General features: G+C 32.5%; 1 protein-coding gene and 1 long non-coding RNA gene across 2 annotated transcripts; both read right to left on the reverse strand.

The window, feature by feature from the left end:
- Positions 1-2187: 2187 nt before the first annotated feature.
- On the reverse strand, positions 2188-4734 carry LOC127879933 (uncharacterized). The gene is made up of 4 exons (XR_008049356.1): positions 4582-4734; positions 4018-4162; positions 3080-3199; positions 2188-2651 (listed from the first exon to the last, which is right to left on the reverse strand). It is a non-coding gene; the product is annotated as an uncharacterized LOC127879933 (long non-coding RNA).
- An 11271-nt stretch (positions 4735-16005) lies between these two features.
- LOC127878568 (neuropeptide receptor 15-like) lies at positions 16006-18926 on the reverse strand. The gene is made up of 2 exons (XM_052425098.1): positions 18410-18926; positions 16006-16738 (listed from the first exon to the last, which is right to left on the reverse strand). The coding sequence occupies exons 1-2, from the start codon at positions 18805-18807 to the stop codon at positions 16006-16008; spliced, it is 1131 nt and encodes a 376-aa protein (XP_052281058.1). The 5' UTR covers positions 18808-18926.
- Positions 18927-24497: the final 5571 nt, after the last annotated feature.

A 24497-nucleotide genomic window follows, 5' to 3' on the forward strand; every position in this document is an offset into this window, starting at 1 on the left:
CTTCTTCGAAGGGGGCATAAAAATGCACTATAATAAACGTTACTCTAAAACAAAGTTTTCTATATTAATTACATCTTAATAACCTGGGCCTAAATTTAAATATTGTTTGTTTCCCCCCTCCCACAACCTACCCACCAAAATTCACCCTACCTGAAAACTTAATTGCAAACTTAAAAATGAATTTGGGACAAAAATGGCGACGTACATTCAATATCTGATGCAATTGCAATGCCAATAAATCAAAAACTGCAAAATTATTTTCAGTGTTATTTCTTAAAATCATAAACTATTGTATTTATATTTTATTAACCAGGTTACACATAGTGGAATAGAAATAATTGTTATAATATATCAAGCTGCTTTATGCATCTTGTAAAAAATATAAGATTTTTTCCCTACCTACCTACCCAACCTTAAATACCATATGGGTCCCGAGAGTGGAAACAAACACTATTTTTATGTTAGGCCCAGTCAGTTGTGTACACAACTAGGGTTCCGGATCAGACTGTGCTGAGAAACATGTACTGTGTTTATCTGGATCAAACACCATTGGGCATGTTCCTATTTGACTAGAAAACAAAGATAAAACAAACGTAGATCCTTCTGACTCATGAGCTAGCAGTATACGGAATATAACTGCCTCCAAATCTGATACTATTAATTTTAGTCTTACAACTTAACATATGATATCAGCAATGGAAAACAATACAATTATAATAAATACAGTCATATTGGAGCCCCCTTGCATTTCTTCTCATGTCTGTGTAGATTTGGCCGATACTTAATGGGCTTTCCACATTTTGAGTATTTCAGTTCCAGCTTTTGATGAACCGCGCGTACGTGTTCTTTTAGCGAACGTGGTTCCATATATTTAACACCACAGATGCTACAACAGTTCTCCTTCTTTCCTGAACATATTTTGGCATGCATCTTCATTGCAGTGTGGCTATTGAAGCTTCTAAAACAAGTAATACACTCATGTGGCCTTAAATTGCTGTGTGTATTGCAGGGTTTTTTTTTTCCTTCTTTGGGACCCGCCGAAAATAGGCCCTTTCCCCTCGGATTTTTTTCCCCCCAGCTGGTAAAATTTCCCCTAGATTTCATTTTCCCCTAAAAAAAAAAAAATTTTTTTTTTTTTTTTTTTCCTTTAAATATATAAGTTATCCTGATCCACTGTAGAAACTAAAAATATCTTCCATAATTAAATTATCTGTTGCCTTGAATTTGTTTTAAAAACAGTAAAATATGTTAAATTGATTATTTTAGACTTTGCTTATTTTCCCCAAGATCCAGGTTTTCGCACAATTTTTTCCCCCAAAATTCGACGTTTCGCGCGATTTTTTTCCCCTCAAAAAAGGCCAGGCCCTTTCCCCAAAATCAGATAAAAACCCCTGCAAAACCCGAGAGCTCAAATGGGGGGGGGGCACGCATGTTTTACAAACAGCCCTTGTTAATTTTTTCTTACATGCGGGTGTGTAAGGAAACACACAATTCTTGTTGATACTATTATTATCATTTTTCATCAATGACAGTTATCATAATAATTACATGACAATACTCATTTCATTAATGAGTCAGAAGGATCTACGTTTGTTTAATCTTTGTTTTCTAGTCAAATAGGAACATGCTCAATGGTTTTTGATCCAGATAAACACAGTACATGTTTATCAGCACAGTCTGATCCGGGACCCTAGTTGTGTACACAACTGACTAGCCTAGGCCTATGATTAAAATAGTGTTTGTATTCTCTCTCGCGACCCATATGGTATTTAAGGTTGGGTGGATAGGTAGGGAAAAAATCTTATATCGTTTTCAAGATGCATAAAGCAGCTTGATAAAACAATTATTTCTGTTCCACAATATGCAACCTAGTTAATAATATATACATACGATAGTTTATGATTCTAAGAAATATACTGATAATAATTTTGCATTTTTGATTGATTGGCAGTTCAATGGCACTATATCATGAACGTACGTCATCATTTTCGTCCTGAGAAAAAAATCATTTTTTAGTTTGCAATGAAGTTTTCAGGTAGGGTGAATTTTGGTTGGTAGGTAGTGGGAGGGGGAAACAAACAATATTTAAATTTAGTCCTTGGTTATTAAGATGTAATTAATAAAGAACACTTTGTTTTACAGTAAGTTTTATTATCTTTATTTTTACATTTTTCTAACATGCTGGTGTGTAAGGAAACACAACACACAATTCTGGTTTATACTATTATTAGCATTTTTACATAAATGCCAGTTTTATTGTTTATAAATAATGTTTTGGAAAGAAGAAAACACCTTTCTTGTTTATACTTATCATTTGTTACAGTAATTACTGTGTAATTCTTTATGATCAATGTTTTCCATGGTAATCATTATAAAAACTTTGTTCTTGCAATATGTTATTCTTACTTTTTAAATCATAGCATTACATGTACATGTTATATCCATGTTTTAGTATTCAATGTTGTGTTGTCTATGCCCTTCAAATGTCTGATAAGCCTTTACGAACATGCGCAAGAATCTTGGATTCGTCTGATGAATGATACTGTCTTACACCTTTCTGTCGCTTAGCTGGACACTCCGGGGCACTAATGAGACCGCTTTTCCGTTTCCCTTTGACACGAATTCTATCACTGGTATCAAAGAAATGGTTCCTGTAATTACAAATCAGAAACACATTATGTCAATAAAATTGTAAATCTAGAACATTAAGGTAATATAACATGTGTCGAATAGCACAATGGAGTATTAACCGTATAATGTAATATTTTGACAACGAATATAGAATTTTCCTTGATTAGTTATGGAACATCATGGACAAGATGTTATTTTAACAAAAACAAAATATTTTGAAAATCAAGATAACATCTGAGCATGCAGAACTGTATTATGATGTCATTAACGCATTGGTCATTATATAAATATTACATGTCTGACAGGGTGACAGTAAATTTGTCAACTTTCGGGAAAAAAATATTTCATCAAGTTGACAAATTTACTGTCACCTTGTCAGACATGTAATATTTATGTATTATGCAATACTTTCACTTTTTGTATATACAGAATAGAACTATCAGCATACCTTATTGTTATACAATGTTTATCTGTTCCTTTTTCTGTTGCACATGGAATATTTGGCATATCAGAATCGTACTCTGGTTCTGGATACACAGATGACAGCGCTGTTTGCATATGGAAGCCTCTGCAATATTTTTAAGTTCATGTTTGATACAATTCAGCAAGTATCATGACAAACTGATTCCTATATAGCCCCCGAAACAGACTTTGTGGCGGTATAATAATGTGTGTGTATGGGGGGGGGGGGCAACACTAGCATTGTGATACAATGTAATTTTAGCACAAACTGGCAAACGAGTTAGTTATTAAGATAAAACTATCATCTGTACATGTCTAAAGTGGACATTGAATAACCACATTATATATAAGACAAAGGATTAAAGTTTCTGAAATGATGTTGGATGACAGCCAAATAATATCATTGAATGTATTAAAAAGCATTAAAAGAACATGTGTATGCATATATGCCCACATACACTTACTATAGGCAACTACAAAGCAAAGAAATTGCATTAAAATGGCTGAAAATTAGGTTTTTTGTCACAAAAAGAATTATGAAGTCACTGCACACATATGGTTTCCTGGTCTTCTCCAGATGGTATCCATGTTTTCCCAACATGGTCATTAAAAACGCAAATTTCTCCACAATAAATAGTTTTCTGGAGAAAACCTGCTGAGAGGTTATGGCAGACATGTGAAAGTTTGTATAAATCCTCTAATTATTGCAATTGCTTGCAAATTAAAGCAGTTTTTCCTCCCATTAATGCCTGAACATGGTCCGTTTTGCCCGATCTTCTACTTCAGGGAGCCACATTTCGCTCATTTTTTAAGAAAATTTGTCAGGATTTTTTCTACATGTTGGCCAATACCTTTGTTATCAATGTTAATACACAGTTGTTTCAAATTGGACTTTAAATAATTTAATTTTTCCAATTAACTTACCCTATTTATGTTCGTGCCGAAATGCACACCACAGTCCCCTATGGTATTACACGACTCGCAAGGTATCGGGTTTCCTGGGGTGTGCCAGCTTGGAATAGATGTTTCCTTTGGCCAAAAATCTTTAAATGATGTCAGTGATGAGTACCTGTTGGTGTAGTACAATATGAAAAAGTGAATAATACTAGTCTTCTAATGTAATGAAAATACTATAATATGTTACTGTTGTGTATGTGTGATCAAGAACAACAAGATATTTTGATAACTCAGTAACTGATTTGTTATTTCATGATGATCATCACTTTGGTGTTTTGTGGTTGAAAGTTTGATACACATGTAGGCTAACAGTTGCCTAACTGGGCACATTTTACAATCCAACATAATTTAGCAATGCATGTATCGTTCTGACAGAATATTAAATAAACATACTACAAAGAAAAGGAATAGATTGTAACGAGTTGTATAGCCTTGATAACAAACATTTACCAATAAAAAACAAGGCTCCATTGAGTACTTATCCGAACAAAAAAACTTCCGAAATCACATGCAATGGAGATAAAAGCTTACAGCAAAATTAATCATTGCACAATAATTTGAGCGGCGGAAAGCGCATATACTTCAACTGCTGTTGAACAATATAATTGAACCACACACATAATAAACACGTAGGGTTTTCACGTATGATAAATTGCAATTTATTTTTATTTATTCATCCTTATCGAATATAAACAAAGGGCAGTAACTGACATATTGATTCCAACGTTAAATATTTTGCAGAAAGTAATCAAGGGATAAAAAACAACACGTTTACTTCCTCTGTATTGTCGTCGATAAAAAGACGGAGCCAAAAGCTTCTTATTCGGCGTCTATATGCACAACATACGCGGCGTCCATTTTGTTTTCGACGTAACTACGACTGCTTCTTACGTCTCGTAGACTTACGAGAGAATTCTATGATATCGTAAGTTGCGAAAGTTTATTGAAACGCAAAATGGCAAGTTGCGATAATCGCAACTGGTTTACGAGTCGTAACATACTTACGAGAGCTTATTTAAACGGGTCCCCTGCATCATTTGAAGCGCGCAATCTTTAAGTCTTCTTTTCTAGAGTTTCATAAAAGCACTGATATTTCCAATTTCACCGGCTATCCAAGCAAACCCGAAGCCATTTTAAAACAGATGTTGTTAAACTCCGGTGGCCCCACGTTGTCTTGACGTCGGTGTCTAATTTACGTAGCATCAGTCAAAAGTTTTTCGGATACCTTTGGTCTTCCATTCAAGTCAGCTTTGTTCAATACTTCACACAACGCGACATATAAGTAACATTTAATGGGTGCCGTCCACATTCACTCAGAGCGAGGAAGTTTGATACATTTCGATTTAAACACGCCACGTATTTGCAAAACCGGGTGTGTACACGCTCAATAGTTTCATTGTATCGAAACCCCCATATCTCGGAGGAGTAGCATAAAATTGGGGTCACCATTGCATCGAATAATTTAAAAGCATCCTTAGGTTGGAAGTATCCAAATCGTTTTTGAAATCTGTATATGTTAGCCTGCGCCTTCGAAGCTTGTAGGCTTAATATTTCCTGGGTTTTGGTCCATGACAGGGTTGGCGTAAAAAAGGCTCCCAGGTATTATAATTCTGCACAACTTCAATTTGTTTACCGTTATAAAACCGCTTTTCATAGGATCTTAGCGCGCATCCGTTGCGAAACACCATAATTTTGACTTTTCAACATTTATTTTCATCCCGGTTAGGGAGCAGAATTGTTTCAATACAGTTTATTTGTCTTTGAAGGTTTTGTTTTGTATCGGCCGTGCTGGCTATATCTTCAGCGAAAAGGAAGGCATATATGTCATCAGTATTATAGTTAAGAAAGACTCCATTCTCGCACTTCAGCTTCAAAAAGTCTGCTAGATCATTGATAAACAGTGAAACAAAACAAAGGCAAGCTGACACAGCCCTGTTTCGTTCCGATCGAGCTATTAAATAATCTTGTTAAGCCATCTTTTACTTTTACGCACGACCTTAAGTTGCTATACATAGATTTAAATATATTCAAAAACTTGCTGTCATCTTTGATACTTTTGCTGATCAAACAACGCCATAAATTGACATGAACACACGAATTAAATGCTTTAAAGAAGTCAATAAAGAACACGTACATTCTCCCCCTTTTCGTACACAAGAATCTTTTAATAACAGCCTGTAGGTTAAATGTATTGTCCATCGTTGAATAATTTCTACGAAAACCAGCTTGAGATTCAATAATTACATCATTTTCTTCGCAACAACTAGTCAGCCTTTTATTTAATATATTTGTAAATATTTTACTTATACTACTTATAAGCGATATGGCTCTATAATAATTAGGCTCGTCTCTACTGCCCTTTTTGTGCAACGGTACTATTATACTTTCGCTCCATTCCGCGAGAAAACTACCTTCGTCTTAAATAGCATTAAATAAGTCTTTCAATAAGACACACTGATTTGGTGATATATATATATAAATAGTGATGTTTTTAATTGGAGCAATTACAATTTTACCGATTAACGAATTCAACAATACGTATAAAATATTAAATACAATTTCATTCATGGAACAATTTAATGGCCATTGTTTCTTGTTTTAAATTAGTTGAAAGCACGCAAGTTTTGTTTCAATACTGTAGAATCTTGTAGAATTCATCATGACGTCTATCACAATATAAGTGAAAGATATAGCATTGAAGCATAAAAAAGAAGATCGGTTACAACATTTTGGCATGGGCCGAAAAAACAAATACGCAAGCCATTACCAGTTATACTTTCACGTCGTTCTTAGTTGAAATGTTGTCGCCGTAGCACATCAAGATTTGTTACCATGGATCTAGCGAACATTTTCGATAATGACGTTACAAGCTTCGAAATATTAATAGTGCATCCCTCATTCATAACACAACAATGTAAACGCCAAGCCATTATTGTTTCATTGACGGAGATTCCATGAATGTATTGTGTTTGCGATTTTGGAATCAGCGATCAAGGTCGTCTAAGTCAAGCGTCAAAAGAATGATACATTGCCAAACCTGTCATCTTTTGCCAGATTACAAGCTTATTGCAGAGATTTATGAAAAAAATAACACCGGCCCTTATGAATTCAAAGATGCTTTTCGAAAAATATAATCTGGAATCGGAGAATGGTAACACCGTGTGAGCCATTAGAAGAGTAAAAAAAAAACATGAAATACAGCGAAATATTAAATAAATTGAACAAGTTGATGAAGCCCATGTTATTTAATTCACACGAAGCAATAATCAAATTCGTTTTTCAAGCCGATGTAGCTTGAAACAAGTTCTTACAAGAAAATCGTGATCTTTGTTTAATTGTAAACTTTTGAAACCAGTGTATTTTACTTATCACACACATTTTGTAACATTGTTATATTTGGCGTCTTTCGCGTGTTTTTCTCTTAGTTCTATGAAGAACGCTTATAGTACTATTGAGAAAAGCATCAACACACGACGTAACTATAATAATTACACATTTCTCTTTCTTCTCACACCATATTTGAAGATTGATCCATACACACGTGAAAGAAATGTAACCCGGACAATACTTCAGGATCACATACCGCAAACAGCTTACATTAAGCAGAAACAATAAAAACGACAAGTGCATTTTGCTTATTGATCATTTTTACCAATTAATATTCAGTTACACGATTTGATGCTTGGTTGTAAGATATGCATTTGCATTTATATATGTCTATACGATTTTTTAAGATGAAATATAAATAATCGTTGCGAGGATGCCCACAATGTCAACAAACAAATAAACATAATTTGCGACTTATCATTATTGTAACAATGCGCCGGATATGAAAAGGACGTGTTCACATACTTTGGTATTTTTAATTTATTGATTTAAATTGATGAACGAACTTATCGACACTAAACGGAATCAGTATAAAACAACTACCGAAATGTAGTAATAAATAAACAGATTAGAAAAAAATAACACTAAATAACAACACGGTGGTATTTTGAACCTTTTTTTAGACCATTTTCTTACAAGATTTTTTTTTAATTTTATCATGATTGTCTGAACATGTGATGCACTTAAAAAATTTAATTAATATTCTGGAAAAAAACAACACACTATAAATGTCAGATGATAGCAGTTGTTGTTCTTGTAAATAATTATTGCATTCGACCTATTTTTTGTAACTTAAAGCAACTGAATAAGATATTTTTACAGAGATTTCTTAGCTTTTGAGTTATTGATCTTAGATAAAGTTCCGACGACAGAAACTGGTGATAAACTTTAAACTACTACATACTATTAACAACTACTTTAGCTTTAAAATGGGATAGCCATTTTAAACAAAAAAAGACCAAATGAAATGTAAATGAAGACATAATACAATGCCATTGAAACAACAATAAATGCCGCAACAATAAAAACAGCAACATATTATAATGTATCTGTGAGGAATTATTAAGAATGAAATGTATACGCGTGGCTTTACTGACATAATGAGGTTTAGGACAAGAAAACCGAACAAAACCCAACGATGCTTCAAAACTTATTTTGACTTTCGTAAAAAAAAATGTTCCTATCCTAGAACAGTTGATCTCGTTTTTCTTTATGTACTAGTTTTTCAACAATTTAACGTAAACACGCTGTTTCATATTGTGTTTTATTGGTTTTAATGTGCGTTTGAAAGATACGAAAATAAAAAACAATGAAAACAAATCCTTTGTTCTCAACATTTAATGGTTTGGTAATGTAACAATGCCCAAACATATTTGCATCCCCTAAACCTCACATCACACGTGTTCATTGATATCTATTGAAGGAAAGAATTAGTGCTATACCTACTTGTCTTAAGTGATTATTTATCACATAAACCAATGCCATATTTATTCGCTGTGAATATTTAATTTTTATAAAAAATATCATTATACATACTTCTTTATATTATTTGTATACGTATATATTTTGAGAAATATGCTTCATACAATACAATGTTCAATCTGCTCATCATGATTAATTCAACGCAGCCAATTTGTGGTATTGAAACAACTGAATTGTCGTAGTTTTAGCACTCGGTTACATACTGTATCGAATGCACGTTTTAATCACAGCACTGTTGTTTGACATTAACACTATATATCTTATCAATGAAATCATAATTCCACTTTATGATGTTACAGGTAAACATAATGTTTAAGATAAGAGATTGTTTATTGTGATATTGAACAACGTTAACTTTTTTACGGTCTTACGATAAAATCAGTTAGGGAACCAATTATGAAACCAAAATACCCTCTAATTTCATACATATACTACCTTAATTGCAATACGGATAATTTGAATTCTTTGTAAACAACAGTACATAGATAACCTGCGTAAAGAATTGTGTTAACTTGCGTATTCTGACACAATGTACAGACTCTTGTCTCACAAACGGTGTGAACAATATACAAAATTATGCAAAGGTTTCTGTATGAATGTTTGTGCAATTTCGAACAGCTGGTCGATAAGGGCAGAACAAACGCACACAATGCCCCCCACATTATCTGTCATATAAGGCTAGAGTACATTAACTGTTTGATTTCGTGATATCTTTTGTTGATTGATTTATTATAATTTGTATTTGTAGTTGAATAAATATTTTACATGAACAATCACACGTTACTTCCTTTGTACTGATTTATTTTAAGAAATACGTGCACCAACGAAAAAGTATAAACAATTGTCCGGTTGCTTTAAAAGCAATAAGTTTATGTCATAGACTTGTATATAATGAAAAAAAACACAACACAATAACGTTACGACACACATTTTTTTGTTTATTAAGTTATAATTTTGTTGTAAGGTTATCTAGCACTTACACCTAGTTATGAAGTACTCACTTATCCTTATACCATCGCCGAAATATTAATCTTTTTTTGGAAGCCAATTTTATGTCGCAATAACATAATTCATGCTTGGTCTAAATTTTAGATTACATTTTAATTTACGAGAACACAATTTTGTCAAAATGTCCAAAATTCCTACGTGAGCAAGCGCTTTCTAGTAAGCCTACGAGGATCAGGAAATTTTTCAAAAAAAATAACATCGTTATTGGCGAAACAATCACACATTTCTGGAAATAAAACCTCGCCGATTTCCAGGACAGAACATATCGAGCCATTCGATTACTTTTTGTAAATGTTTCAACAAATGTATTGTATACGCTTATGTGTTCGCATAAAAATAATATGATATATATTGTATTAGACTCAATAGTTTTAACGCTAAAGCACACTCGTCATCAGCTGTTCGCAGATCCAAGCTCTTCTTGATTTATGTTTAAAACAATCACACTGGTTATAAGACCTGGGATAATAGGGAATGACAATCGACGATGTTCTTAAAATCAGAACACAATAGAGGCGAATACAGCTTCAAATTAATTAAAATTGATTTAGTGGCTTCACCAGAGCAAACAACAAATCAGATGTCGAAAAAGCTAAATCTTTTCCGGTTGAAGTTGACATTATTTCGGAACCTAGCACCATATAGTTAAAGGCTTAAAGACATAAACAGTTTTATCAATCAGATTTTGAAAATTTAAAGCAACATATCAATCGATGGAATCCGTCAAGACAATAGCAGACTGTTCCTATTTCGTTCATTCCAATTGTGTCCATTTATAATGCGGTAGCTCTTTTACATTAACACTTGATTGACAGATACAATTATCAATAAATATCACTTGTTTCGGTACCTTTCAATTTGTTAATCTAACAAGGGTGCTATATGTCTCATATCGCCACATATTCGGAGTGGTTTTCTAGACATGACGTGTAAAAGTACCAATGAACTTAAGAGAGATATACAGCCTTTGTTTGTTTACACGTCTATCGCAAATGGATTCCACGGCAGACCGTCCACTTCGGGTTTATATTGTCTTCGATATTAATCGAAACAAATAAATACATAAATAAATGCATAAATACATAAATAAATAAATAAACAAATTAATTAATTAATTAATTAATGAATAAATGAATAAATGAATAAATGAATAAATGAATAAATGAATAAATGAATAAATGAATAAATAAATGAATGAATAAATAAATAAATAAATAAACAAATAAACAAATGTATAAAGTAGTAATTTAAACAATTTTACAATGAATGTAAACAGTTAGAGTACGAAAATTATTTAAGCTTCGCGGCGACTTTTTACTTTTATGTATCGTCGAATCGAATACCTGGTTGATTGAACGCTGTTGAGTGTACCGATTGCATGATGATATAACTTTATTTACAGGATAACCCTTAATATTCTTTTGTTAGAGTATAATTGGACTAAACTATTGTAATTAATTTTTGAACGTTTAAAGTTGCTTTTTTTGATAAACTATTTCTTTGCAATGTGTCACAATAAAATAGAACCAGACCATACATGTGAACCATAGAGTGCTTAATCATATATGCATAAAATAAATTGTAGAATTGAGGAAAAGTTTGAGGTAAAAACATTCATTAAATAATCTGTACTCAAATACAATAACATTGAAGCATCAATCTAACATCGGAATCTGTAAGAGGATTTTAACGAAGAAAAGAGAATATTGTTGAAGGTAAGAAACAATAGGACTGATGGACCTCCGTACAGTTACTTAATAAAACACGCGTTACATGTACCCAATTGGGTAATAGTTTGCTGGATCATAGAGTTGATATTATGTCCTTGAAAAACAGAAATGAAATGAGCCGTATTCAGCCATTTCCCTATCGCGCCGTCTGGTTTTACCGACATTCTCTAAATATTTTAAGCCCGCGATTTGCAGTCTGTATGTATCGCTCATTCTGTTATGTACTGTAATGTGTCAATTTATAGATGCCTTAAGACAAAACACGGTCATATTTGTATCACGCCTTGAAGCATTCAAATAAATATTTCAGCGGTTTACACTTTTAAAGTGTGTAGTGTAAATGTACAACAAGTACATGCACTGTGCTTCAATAATTTCTTAATGCGTAAGTCATTTGTGATGCAAACATCAATACTTTCTAATGAATACTTAATTGGTTGCATAGCATTATGCGCCATTTGCTGTCATTGTATAATGATTTATATCATTTTATGAATAATGGAATTAAATGCATTTTAACCATTCATGACAATTTTTTTTATACAAATTGAATTAGGCAATCTCGTTGACTTTCGCATGCAAGCCTTTTCAACATAAGAAAACAAAAATGTCTCTGGAAGACAATTAATCATCTGTTCAGTCATAAAAAGAAACAAAAATATAAATATTGCATAATCCCCATGATTTCAAAAGCATAAGGTGGTACTTATTAAATGAGTTAAGTAATGGGCGAATGAATCAACTTCTTGGAAGTAGTAATATTTATTACAAGAGTGAGCACCAAACCAATTTTGACACATACAAGTACGGCTGCAGACAGAGTTTATTGTGTTTAATTGTTGGCTTTATTGGCACAGGATATTATATTTGTCCCTGAAACACTTGTTTGTATAAACAAATTACGCGGTTTGAAAACTGTTTTTATACTTATTCGAATGGTTTATTTATCTCAGTTTGGAAATATAATATTAATTGTTGTATTTTCCGAAACGATAGCCAACATATCCAAGTTGCTTTTTCCAATGTTTATAACGTTAACATTTGTAATGACGTCATATACCTTAAACGGTACATATGTTACACAATCGAATTATATGTCAATGAAAATATTAAATTAATTTGGCAATATCATATACAAAGTAGTATTTACCTGTAGTAATAACTTTTTGCTACAGATTGAACTAGAACGTGAATTTTACCCTTGAATTATTTCGACAGTGAACACAATGATTCGTGAAACGAATATCAAATAATGTCGAGTTTTGTTACTACATGTATATCATTGAATTTATACGATTTGATATGATGATCCTAATTAAAAAAATTGATGTGTTAATCGCGTAAATAGTAGAAATGTGTGAACCATTCAAAAGTCTTCCACGATTAACACTAACGATTGACAAGGTTGAAATTATGATTAAATAATACCAAATTAGGTTGGATAGGACCATCACGATCAGATAACGATTATGGTCACGTATTTAATAGCAGGACCAACAGTGATAGCAGGAACGTAGCCTTACACACAAAAAAATGTTCCATTATATATTCCGGATAAAATGTTGTCATTTAGTAATGGAGAGTAAGTTGGTTAATTTTTCCTAGTTCTTATTCCTTATTCGAGTAAGAAATAATGAACTGTTGATTATTCCTTTTTCACGCTTAACATTTTTGACATAAGGTATTAAACAAAAATAATACATACATTCTTAAGTAAATCAAAACAAAATAACAAGAGTACATTTAATTATTGTATTACGATACATATTCATGTTTCCTTTTCGCGTTTGCATGTGATTTATTGTACACACTGAATCGATTAGTTCTACTTCGAATACTACATTCACATCAACCAAATCAAAAGTCTTTACACGTATTTCGCGTTTATGTGACATAAAATGAAATCTAATATATTTTAAAATATGATTTTTTAAATTTAAATCCCATTTCCCTTTTCGCGGCTTAATAGGGAAAAGGGAACCAGTTGCATATTCCTTATTGAAGCCTAACAATGAACTAGCATTTTCTACCTTAAAAGATAAGTTTAAATAAACCAACTTATACCACGTATTAACACATATCATTGTATTGCAGGTTGGCTATTAAAATATTTTTAGTTTTACTTTATGATAATCCATTTATATATTATGATGTTCATTTATTTGTGGTTTACCGTTCATCAATGCCATTTATACCTAAGAAAATACCAGTTCCCTATTCGGCCGCGAAAATTATACTGGTTTATTTATACAAACAAACAAGATGCAATGAACTAGATTGCATATTTATATTACATAAATGTAACATAATGTATATGGTTGTGGTTTTCTTGATGTGAAGTTGGTATTCAAAGTAGAAAATGCCGGTTCGCTTTAAACACGGAAGCCTATTCCAGCGCGAAGAAGAAGCATAAATATGTAACGTTATACATCAATTCAATGTATTCGTGTTATTTTGAATTGATTTAAAAATTGTATGTATTATTTTTCTCGAAAACCCTATATCAAATATGCTCAGCTTGAATAAGAAATGGGGAACTGTTCCTTATTCCGTATTTTATTAAGGAATACGGAATAGTAAAAAGGAACCAACTTACTCTCCGTCACATAGTAACCTTATTATTTTTGTTAGGCGGAGATCATTTGTTCACAAAAAATAACATGTTTATGATGTGACCTTATGTTTACAAAACCAAAGAACAAACGATGTGATCTTATTACAAGTTGTTAATAACTTTAACCAAACGGCTCCTCTGTGTACTGTCAATCTGATAGGCATCTGAATGTCATGTATACTTTAACATCTGATACACTTTAACACTGAAAACAAGTATAACGCTCTCTTTAATTGGCAATTTCGTCTGCACATGTGCATATCCCATCAATAATAATTGAACGAAACTAATAATATTACATATCCAATTATTAAGGTATGTTAAAAATTAAAGGGCACTATTGTAATGCATGCAAACAGATGACGGAACACAGTAAGCGCGCATTGTCGTATACTTTTGCATGTGTGTTTTTTGAAGTCATGTCCCATTCTAAGAATGGTAATAAAATGCATTATTATTAAAATTTCAATAAATGCATTTTATTGCTTAACATAATATTGTGAATATTGATAGATAGTATACTTTATTGTATTAAGTGCACTCTAAAGCAATGCTGAAATCTTTGCTTAACTTAGATTACGTTTTAAAGATGTTTGGCCTTACTTGAGTGATGGAAAGATATATTAAAGCTTTTCTTAAATCATCCGAAGGCTGGTTGCAGGCTTAGGTCAGTTTTGATGACCTTAAACACTTCGGTATTGGTCGGTCTCTTGAAAAGAGCGTTAGGTAATAAATGCCTTTGTTTACCTCATTAATCTCTTTTAAAATTAAAAACCCGTAAGTATGCTTTCACTTATAGGGTGCAAAGGTGGCAATATCTATTCAACACATGGAATAAATTTCCCCATGATTATTTATTGATAATATGGTAAAAAAATAGGGTGTATTGATTATCGCGAGTCTAGGGACTACAAATCACAAATTTCAGGAAGTGCTTTCTGCTGTTCAGTCGAAAATGTATCCATGTTCGAAAAACATTTATATTGTTTTGTTGTCCCCACAATGCCCTATTAATATGTGCAGAAGTTTTATTATGTAACACATTCTACACATTGTGTCGGTATCGGCATTATCTTGTCGTTATGAATATAATTCAAACAAACATCATTCGATTCAATGTACCATCAAAGGATAGTAAGTTGATTGTGTGTAACCTTTTTTTCGTTCGTTTTCGCGTATTGGTTTGAGATTGCGGAAATAAAATGTTGATACAAAATTCGTATATAACCTCTTTGAATTGTATTATATAACAACATTCAATAGAGTACTGCGGTTAAGTTCCAGTAGCTTCGATAAAACAAATGCATATTCATGCAGACATATACGATTCCCAAAATTAAACGAGAAGGATATTAAATGGTTAACCAATCGAAGTCGTTACTATGCAATTGGTGCTTGTGCCGGTAATTGGAACATACTGTTCTGAAAGCGTTTCGAAAAATCTCAGAAGAAATACTCGTTGTAATTATTTTATTTAAAGGGAACATGCAAACGAGCCGTTTATTATTATGAATTTATTATAATTCATATGACGTGAGTCTAATTTATGTGATAATGCATATCTAAAAATGAAAATTTGTATTTGTTAAAAAAGCTAATCGAATGGATATTATGAATTAATTATATTCATGAAAAAATATGTCTTCATTACAGTTTATGTTGAGCTTGCAATCTTCTTTTATGACATTTTCTTATTGATATTTCACCAAATGGCTTCAATTAGTTTGGCTTTGATTAAACATTCGTCGACGCTGTTGTACTCATTATCCTCCAAAGCCGAGGCGATCCGTGTGTCATTTGTGATGGTGGCTGATTGCGCAACTTCCGGACTGGTTTCCGGTTTCCAAGTAAGCACAAAACGAACTGTTTATAGCAGTTCCTGAAGTTTTGACTGAATATACTGTAAAGGATAGGATTAACTGCCGAATTTATGTACGCGATAATCATAGTGAAAACCAGATAGGACCAGTTTTCGTGAAAGGTTTTCGGAGAGACGGTATTCCATACTAGTAACACTTGATGAGGAGAATAACTCAGAAAATACACGAACACGCTCAATACAAGCATCTTTACCACACCACGTCTAGCGCGTAGAGCTTCGGACAAGCGCTCAACTGATAAGCCATTGAGGTCTCGAACTTGAACGCGATGATACAATCGGTCGGTTCCGATGAACAAGTACTTCGATATGCACGCGTACAAAATTATTTGCAAACACATAGGTGTGAAATAGAACACAATCGATTCAGTGTATTTGAACACGAGAAATACAGTGTCGTGGTGGACTGGAAAGCGTAGCATGCAGAAAAGTATTGGGTTGCTAGGTCCGCTGTTGTTTATCGTATTGAAGAGGGCCGTAGGCAAGGCGGCTGCCGTCGCAACGGGCCAGATGCTACCCAGCACAGCGACAAGCCTCCGCTTGTTGCAGAAAATATGAGCTTTGATTGGATGGATGATTGCGATATATCTGAAAATAATTAAATTACATACATGTTATGGATTCTGTTACATTTATAAGCTTGTCTACTGCTACATACTACACCAACAATGTATATATTTTTACTTTATCGATACGAATTTAAATTAATATCAATTGAAACATTTTAGCTTAGTCTTGAATGATTCTTTTGCCGTATCCGACAGTATTTCAACGAATTCATATTGAAAACGAATTAACGCAAGCATCTGTGCAAGATAATTATATGTTTTGAATCTTCATATTCTATATTTTTTTGAAAATCCGATAGATTTAATGAAGAACTTCAATTGTATTTGTCTTTAAAAATTGCATTGATGGGTGCAAGGAAATCCTATAATTCTTGTTTACAACGTGTCTTCCGTTTCAATCACAGATCTAGTGCAATAAATTATTCTTTGAAACTAGTGTAGAAACATCATTAAACAAAAACGATAATTATATGTTAAATACCCACTAAAAATCATTCGAATGTACAAAAAACTATAAAAGTTACAACAACAAACAGAGTGTATGGCTGAGCCAACTAATTTTAGGTGCTTTTCTTTTATTGTGTATATCATAAGTGAATCTTTTTTCCATGCGTGTTCAAATAAAAGATAATAAAACTATGACTAAATAAATGCTATTTTGCCGTTTCAAAGAACTAGAGCTCTGTAATTTTTATCGGTTCAAATGCGTTTATTTTCAAAATATTAGTTAACATAACACAATTGAGTTTCTTAAAATTGTTGGTTATACACGATGAACACAAAATTATATTCATCTTTGTCAGAATAGTAGACATAATCGGTGTCTGGTCAGCTATTTACTGAGGAATAATTGGTCGACTTATGAATTGAAGTTTCGAAAAGAAACAAAAACATTACAGAATGCGTAATTGTGACATGAAGAACCAAGTGTGTTAAGATGTTTCCCGGTAATACGCGTATATCCGCTAGATCCAGCTGGTGTATATCATTGCTTTACGTTCGTCATGCTTTTAGATTAGATGTTGCTTTCACAGATTGTTTCAAAACAAATACAAATTAAAATTTTGTATAAACATTATTGTTTGAGCACCCTTAACGATAAGTCATTTTAAACTAAGAAAATAATGTGAACGGATCCCTTAATTTAATTCATTTTTATTGTCATTTATAGAGACCGTTATTTTCTCATTTTTTGAAGTGGTGTTATATCCGGAACCGTTGTCATAAAAATATTAAAAATGTAAAATATGGAAAATGTGAACAAACATATGTTTAAGAATGTGTTGTATATACATATATGAAATGAAGATGATATTCAATATAGTATGAGGTACATAGTTGAACATTATTCAAATACAGAAATTCACGCAAAGTGCTTATTCTTTGAAATCAATGTTTTTTTGTAAAGATAGCGTTTGGAATGTTTGAAGGATTTTGCAAAAAGATTTTTGATATACAAAATGTATGTATGAAAAATTATCTAACGCCACACAAATCATAATTACAAGTGGTTTCCAGTTACGCCACAACATATAGTAAGATTGACTGGTACTTACCACAGTCATTATTTAAATTAAAAGTATTCGAATTGTTCGATGCTTTCAATGCTTTGTGTAATGAGCTCAATGTTTAAAACAGACAAAACGTGTGATACGAATCTTACTTCATGATACACGCATAAAACACCCACCTTTCAACAGACAAAGCAACCAGCGTCAGTATGGAGCCATAAAGTGCCGCCACGAGGACGTAGCGGTTGATCTTGCACGTGACTAGCCCCAGGGACCAGCCAGTGTTCCGCATGAACACCACGATTTCCGGTATCCCAAATACCATGATTAAAAGGTCAGCGAATGCAAGGTTCATGATCAGAAGGTTGGTCATCGAGCTCCGCATTTTGCGGTTACACATCACTGATAACATGACCAGCATGTTCCCGCCTATGCCGACTGTCCCCACTAAGATGAATATTAACGTACACGCTATGATAATCTCGTGTGAGGTGGTTTCTGCATCGACTGTGCTATTTGTAATGTTTTCGTCAACAAATATTGTATAATTATCCATCGTTTGTGTTGTATTTTCCATGAAATAATTATTTTAAACCATCACTCTATGCATGTTAAATTCACATTTGGTTTACACAATACTTCGCTTGAGCTCTTATTTTATTGCTCTATGGCCTTTTCCATAATCATTGTATTAAACCATTATTATAATTATATTTTCAATTGTTCTATGTCAGTTTCGCGTTAGCAATTCATAACTAATACTAACACCGTTCGTTTCATGTGTAATAATACGTCTTACTTCGCATAATGTTCAATGAGATATTTTAAATGGACACAGTTCAATTAAATCTCGTTAGACATATTTTCTTTATTGTCAATATTAATATTAGTTCGTTTCCTTACACCGAATCACCAGTTCCAAAACTGTTTAGTTCTACATCAGCCAGTATTAGTTGAATTTATGAGAATTCGCGCCTAGGTTAACCAACCAATTTTGTTCGAGAATAAAAACCAATAGTCTTGCCATAAAACTCGACGTTCCGATTCCGAGTACAAAGTGTTAAATGAGTTCTGCAATTTGCAATTCAGAAGTTTATGTCGAGGTATCAACGATATTATCAAATGCGTGTAATGCTGTTCTCCTAAACAATATGACATTAATTAAATGATGCATTAAATATTTTCCAAGTTTACGAAATTCACTGCTAGGTTCGACTGGATATATCAAAGGGCCCTTTTCACTTTTAAGTAAATTTGCCAAATTAAAAAAAGTTATTTCAGATTCGCAAATTTTCGATTTAGTTATGACAGTAATACTGAACATTTACCATGCTCTAATATAGCCATTATTTGCATCTTTTGATGATTTAAAAACTTGGAAATTATAAAGCGTTCCAACGCGAAACGATTGAATAATTTTGAGAGTTCTGATGTTGTCGTTATATTTTGTGAAACTACGAGGATTACTTATATATAGTATAAAATACATCTAGCATGGTATGTGGAAGGATGGTCGAGGGGTCTAAGTGGGAGATATTTTACGCCAGGACTCCATAGGTCAGTGGTATGAGCCCTGTTCAGGGTTAAAAAAAATCTTTTTTAATTTTATTCTTGACTGGAGCTTTTTACAGCAAATGCTTACATTTATCAATCATTTAATGACAACCTGTAAAATATGCCAAAATCTGTGAAAAGGCCCCTTTACGTGTTACCGCTGAAAATGATACAATTTGATATTGCGTTCAGGCCCGTGTAATTTAATACTTATGCATTACTATACAACATCTTTTTTACACGATACACAATGCGAACTTGATATGAATGTCTTCCACAAAATACGCTAATATTAAATTTGAAATTTATCTAGTTTACTTCAAATATATATTGTGAACAATTGTGCAGTGTGTCGTCCTGTTCCTTCAGAAGAATGCAAATATATTAAAACACGACTCAGATACTAGTCAACAAATATTGTGGCTTTGGTAATCCAAACTCATTTCTCCATTACGCATTCACACAATATTCACACCATCTCCAATGGTTGTTCCGCAAACGTCATATTCGATGAAAATGTAATACCGGGCAGCACTCCCGACGCGCATAATGGACAAACGACCAATATCTTACATCAAAGCAGAAACACCAAAAAGGTTTAAATGACCCTACCTAATCGATCCATTTTATAAATTAAATTTCCTTTACAAGGTTTTATTATAGGCTTAAAAGTACAGAGATTACTATTTTATATCATGTTTTATGGTAAAATATAAATGCGCGCTGAGATTTTTCCTACTTTACAAACAAATAAATAAACATTTTGATTCTAAAAATTGATGTATCCATGCGACGTGTAATAAAATAAGCATAAATAGCTTGATATTTATATACAAAGTTAAAACATCACATTTCTTTTATTCTCCATTCAGTTTGACATAAGATGGAAACGTGTTATGAAAAAGAAATATAAGTTAAGGTTGGCTCACCGACATACTCTAAATATATATTGAAATTACTGTAAGACGTAATAAAGTAGGTTTTAAAATTATAATTATGAAAAAGAAATTATCAAAAGAGATTCTTAAGAAAATGTATAAGGTTTAGAAATCAATAACACGAATAAAACCATCAACAATAATATAAACAACAAATCAAACGATAACAACAATAAACACAATAGCACAATCATGAACATTACAATAACCTTTGCAATGTATAGACGATATGAATTTTTTATAATGAAGCTCAAGTTTATTGACGTGAAAGAATATATTTGATCAAAAGGTGTACGCAACTTAGTGTCAGGCATTTCTATATAGTATTAAAATTGAGTTTGACATTTTTCTTCTTTAATGAAATTTTTTTTTTAAATAAAAAGTGATTATTTGCTCTAGTTTCTTAATCGTTTATACTCGTTTATATTGACACTTTCGCTTGAAAAGTTATCACATATACTTCACCATTTCATGTCATACGGCATGTCCCAAGAACAGAAAACATTCTTAGTGAAATAATGTGTGAGATTCCATTTTAATTTCCTGGAATTAAAATCCAACTGTCAATGTACTACATTCAGAAATGATCCTACCCTATGTAAACAAACTGACGAAACAATCATAATCTTTATTGCATATTTAGCATCAGGGGGTACTCAGGAAGCTAATCCAGATATTTACGTTACAACCGACTATTTAAAGAGAAGAATTAAACACACGGCTTTCAGACATCTTATTAGCTTTTTTACCGTATTACCAGAAATGATCATTGCAGCAACAGCTGCAAAGGTTTTGTCGTTTTAAACTTTGTAATGATATTCATCTCTACAGTTATCAATCTTTGTGATTTTTCCAAAACTGAAACGTTACTCTGAGTCATTCGTAATGAGTCAACAAAAGAACAGTTTCAAAGAGATTTAATACAAATGCTTGTCATCAGTGTTATTTATTGAACTTCTACTAGAAAGTAATAGCTCTCGCTCAATAGCTACTCCTAAAGTTGTCGATAAAAATCGGACCTAATATTCATCACTTGCCTCTATCCCACTTCTGTAACAGTATTTTGTAAACTTCACATTATATTTGGTATAACATTTATTTAAGTTAAATTCTTTTAAACTGAACTTATTTCTCGGAATTGCAAACCGTGTGGTGACTACCCAGTAGCGTGCATTTAAGTAGTATCTAGCAGATTAGTGTTACTATTATGATTACAAAGCTATTTCGTGCAAACGCTAATGAACATAAAAAGGTCACGAGAACTAAGTATAAAAGCCGTAATTTAACGGAAATTAAAGACAACTCAATTCTTATATACTTACAGGTTTTAACTTTCTTTGCACGAACAAATGTTCCGTAACCAGCCGTTTTGTAATGTAATTTCGACAAGTAAAACACACGCGTTACAATACAATTCATGTACAGAGCGTCTATCATACATGTATACATTTAAGAGGCTAAGAGGTATTCGATAATATCGATTGAATATTCTCATAAAAGTTTTGAAACACAATTGTGATTGTACCAAATGATAAACAGAATTTTGGTAATAGATCGATTTCTTTTAAATGGATATCGTGTGCTTTTTTATTGCTAAGACTGAAATAAAAGCTCAATACTCAGCGAAAGCAAAACATTGTTTCATCTTTCATACGTCATCATCATGATCATCATCATCATCATGATAATCATCATGATTATGATCATGATCATGATCATGATCATCATCACGATCATCATCATCATCATCATCATCATCATCATCATCATCATCATCATCATCATCATCATCATCATCATCATCATCATCATCATCATCATCATCATCATCATCATCATCATCATCATCATCATCATCATCATCATCATCATCATCATCATCATTTTCATCATCATCATCATCATCATCATCATCATCATCATCATCATCAACATCATCGACATCATCGACGTTTGCAGCAGCAGAGGCAGAAGTATTACAATCATCATCATAATCATCTTTATCCCCATCCCTATCCCCATCCTATCCTTTATTATCATAAAAAGTTAATATCATATTATTTCTTATCATCTAATTAACCGGTAGAAGCATACATAAACAATAATTATGAAACAATGTAATGGTGGCATTGAATTGTATTATGTCAATCGTTTATTGAATGAGGGATTTGTATTTGCCGCACGGTCACTTAAGTTTTTAATAACGTCCCCGGGATTGTTCGACCAAAGTAAACACACGTGAAGCATAATACAAATATGTATTATGTCTTGAGTCAGATGCAGTATTCCATACGCGCCATTTTATCTCTCCGTTAATGCGTTTGACTCAAGTGAAGCATACATTATTTCAACGAATCGTTCAGTAACACAGAAAATAAACCATTCATAGAGGTTATACATGAACAATCAGCAAACTTAAACGTAATCTGAAATGGTTATCAAATGATAAGGTGATATAACCATTTTTGTAATAATCATAATACGTCACTTGTAAAAGCTTTTCTTTTTTAGCTACATGCACATACATGTTTCATATGGGAGTACTTTCAACTCCAATATATGTTTGAAAACAAAACAAATGCACTAAATTGTCGATTTGAATAGTGACACTAATATATATTACACCACAAAGTTTTGCTTAAGTATGTAAAGTAAATAAAGCCGTTTGAATATTTTTTCGAATTCTAATTGTTTTTGATAGGTAATATATATTTTTACCTTTACAAAACTAAAATAGAACCGGAAACTTGTAGTTAGTCGGATGCATCTTCGTGTGAAGGATGCTAGTTTGTACAACACATGCCAACGGACGACTACAATAAAACATGTGAATGCAATTTGTATGTGATCATGTTAATTGTGTGATTTTATGTGTAACGCACCACATCAGACACGTTTTTTACACGATATTGAATTCAACTCTTGTTCCCGACAAACTATTCCACGCTTAAATTGTATAAACACAATGCTTGGACATGAACACAGTCCATTGAAACATTTCCATGACTTTTGAATAAATTAATATTATATAGAGTTTGTAAATGCAAGTTAAATGCGGGTTCATCCATGTAAATATGCTTTATACACATGTCTAGTTTTTGTTTGCAATTTACAATTAGCAAATATTGCAAAACAACATTGGAAGTTATCGTGATCTTGTCTGTTTGTAAACTTTTAGACTAATTTTCGTTTAAGCAGCAAGTGATGTGCGATTGTTTGCATGTAAAATACCTACAATACAAATTGCGCTAAGGTCGATTCATCATAAACTTCACATACTTAAGCCTTAAAAATGGCATAACGCTTTGGTGTTCTTATCTTAAAACTCGCAAAAACTATTTGATGTGCATATCTTGATTCTCGGAACATATTTTGATGCTCATGTCTTTAATCAAGTTAGCGTTTTAAAAGTGATAATAGTTCACGCCATTAACTTATTACAACTGGGTTAATTGTGCGCCTTCCTTTTTTTTCAATATTGGGGTGCCTTCGCAATTTGTCAGCTTTTGTTTCGAACTTGAAAGGTATCGGATTAAATGTTTGCGTTATAAAAATATGAATGAACGCCATATGCTAGTGTCGGAAGCAAAACATTTGTAATAACAATTTTATGCTATAGATTATTGTTTTTGTTATAAACTTGATCGTTGGGCAATCATTGACGAGGTAGAAATTATAAAGCATTTTCAGTTTAAGAAAAAGTCTCAAAAGTAAAACATTTAAATGTTTTTACTTCATTGACATTATCCTTTATATCTAGAGCATGTTCGTGATG

The sequence above is a fragment of the Dreissena polymorpha genome, chromosome 4, assembly GCF_020536995.1.
Source record: "Dreissena polymorpha isolate Duluth1 chromosome 4, UMN_Dpol_1.0, whole genome shotgun sequence".
Taxonomy (NCBI): Eukaryota; Metazoa; Mollusca; class Bivalvia; order Myida; family Dreissenidae; genus Dreissena; species Dreissena polymorpha.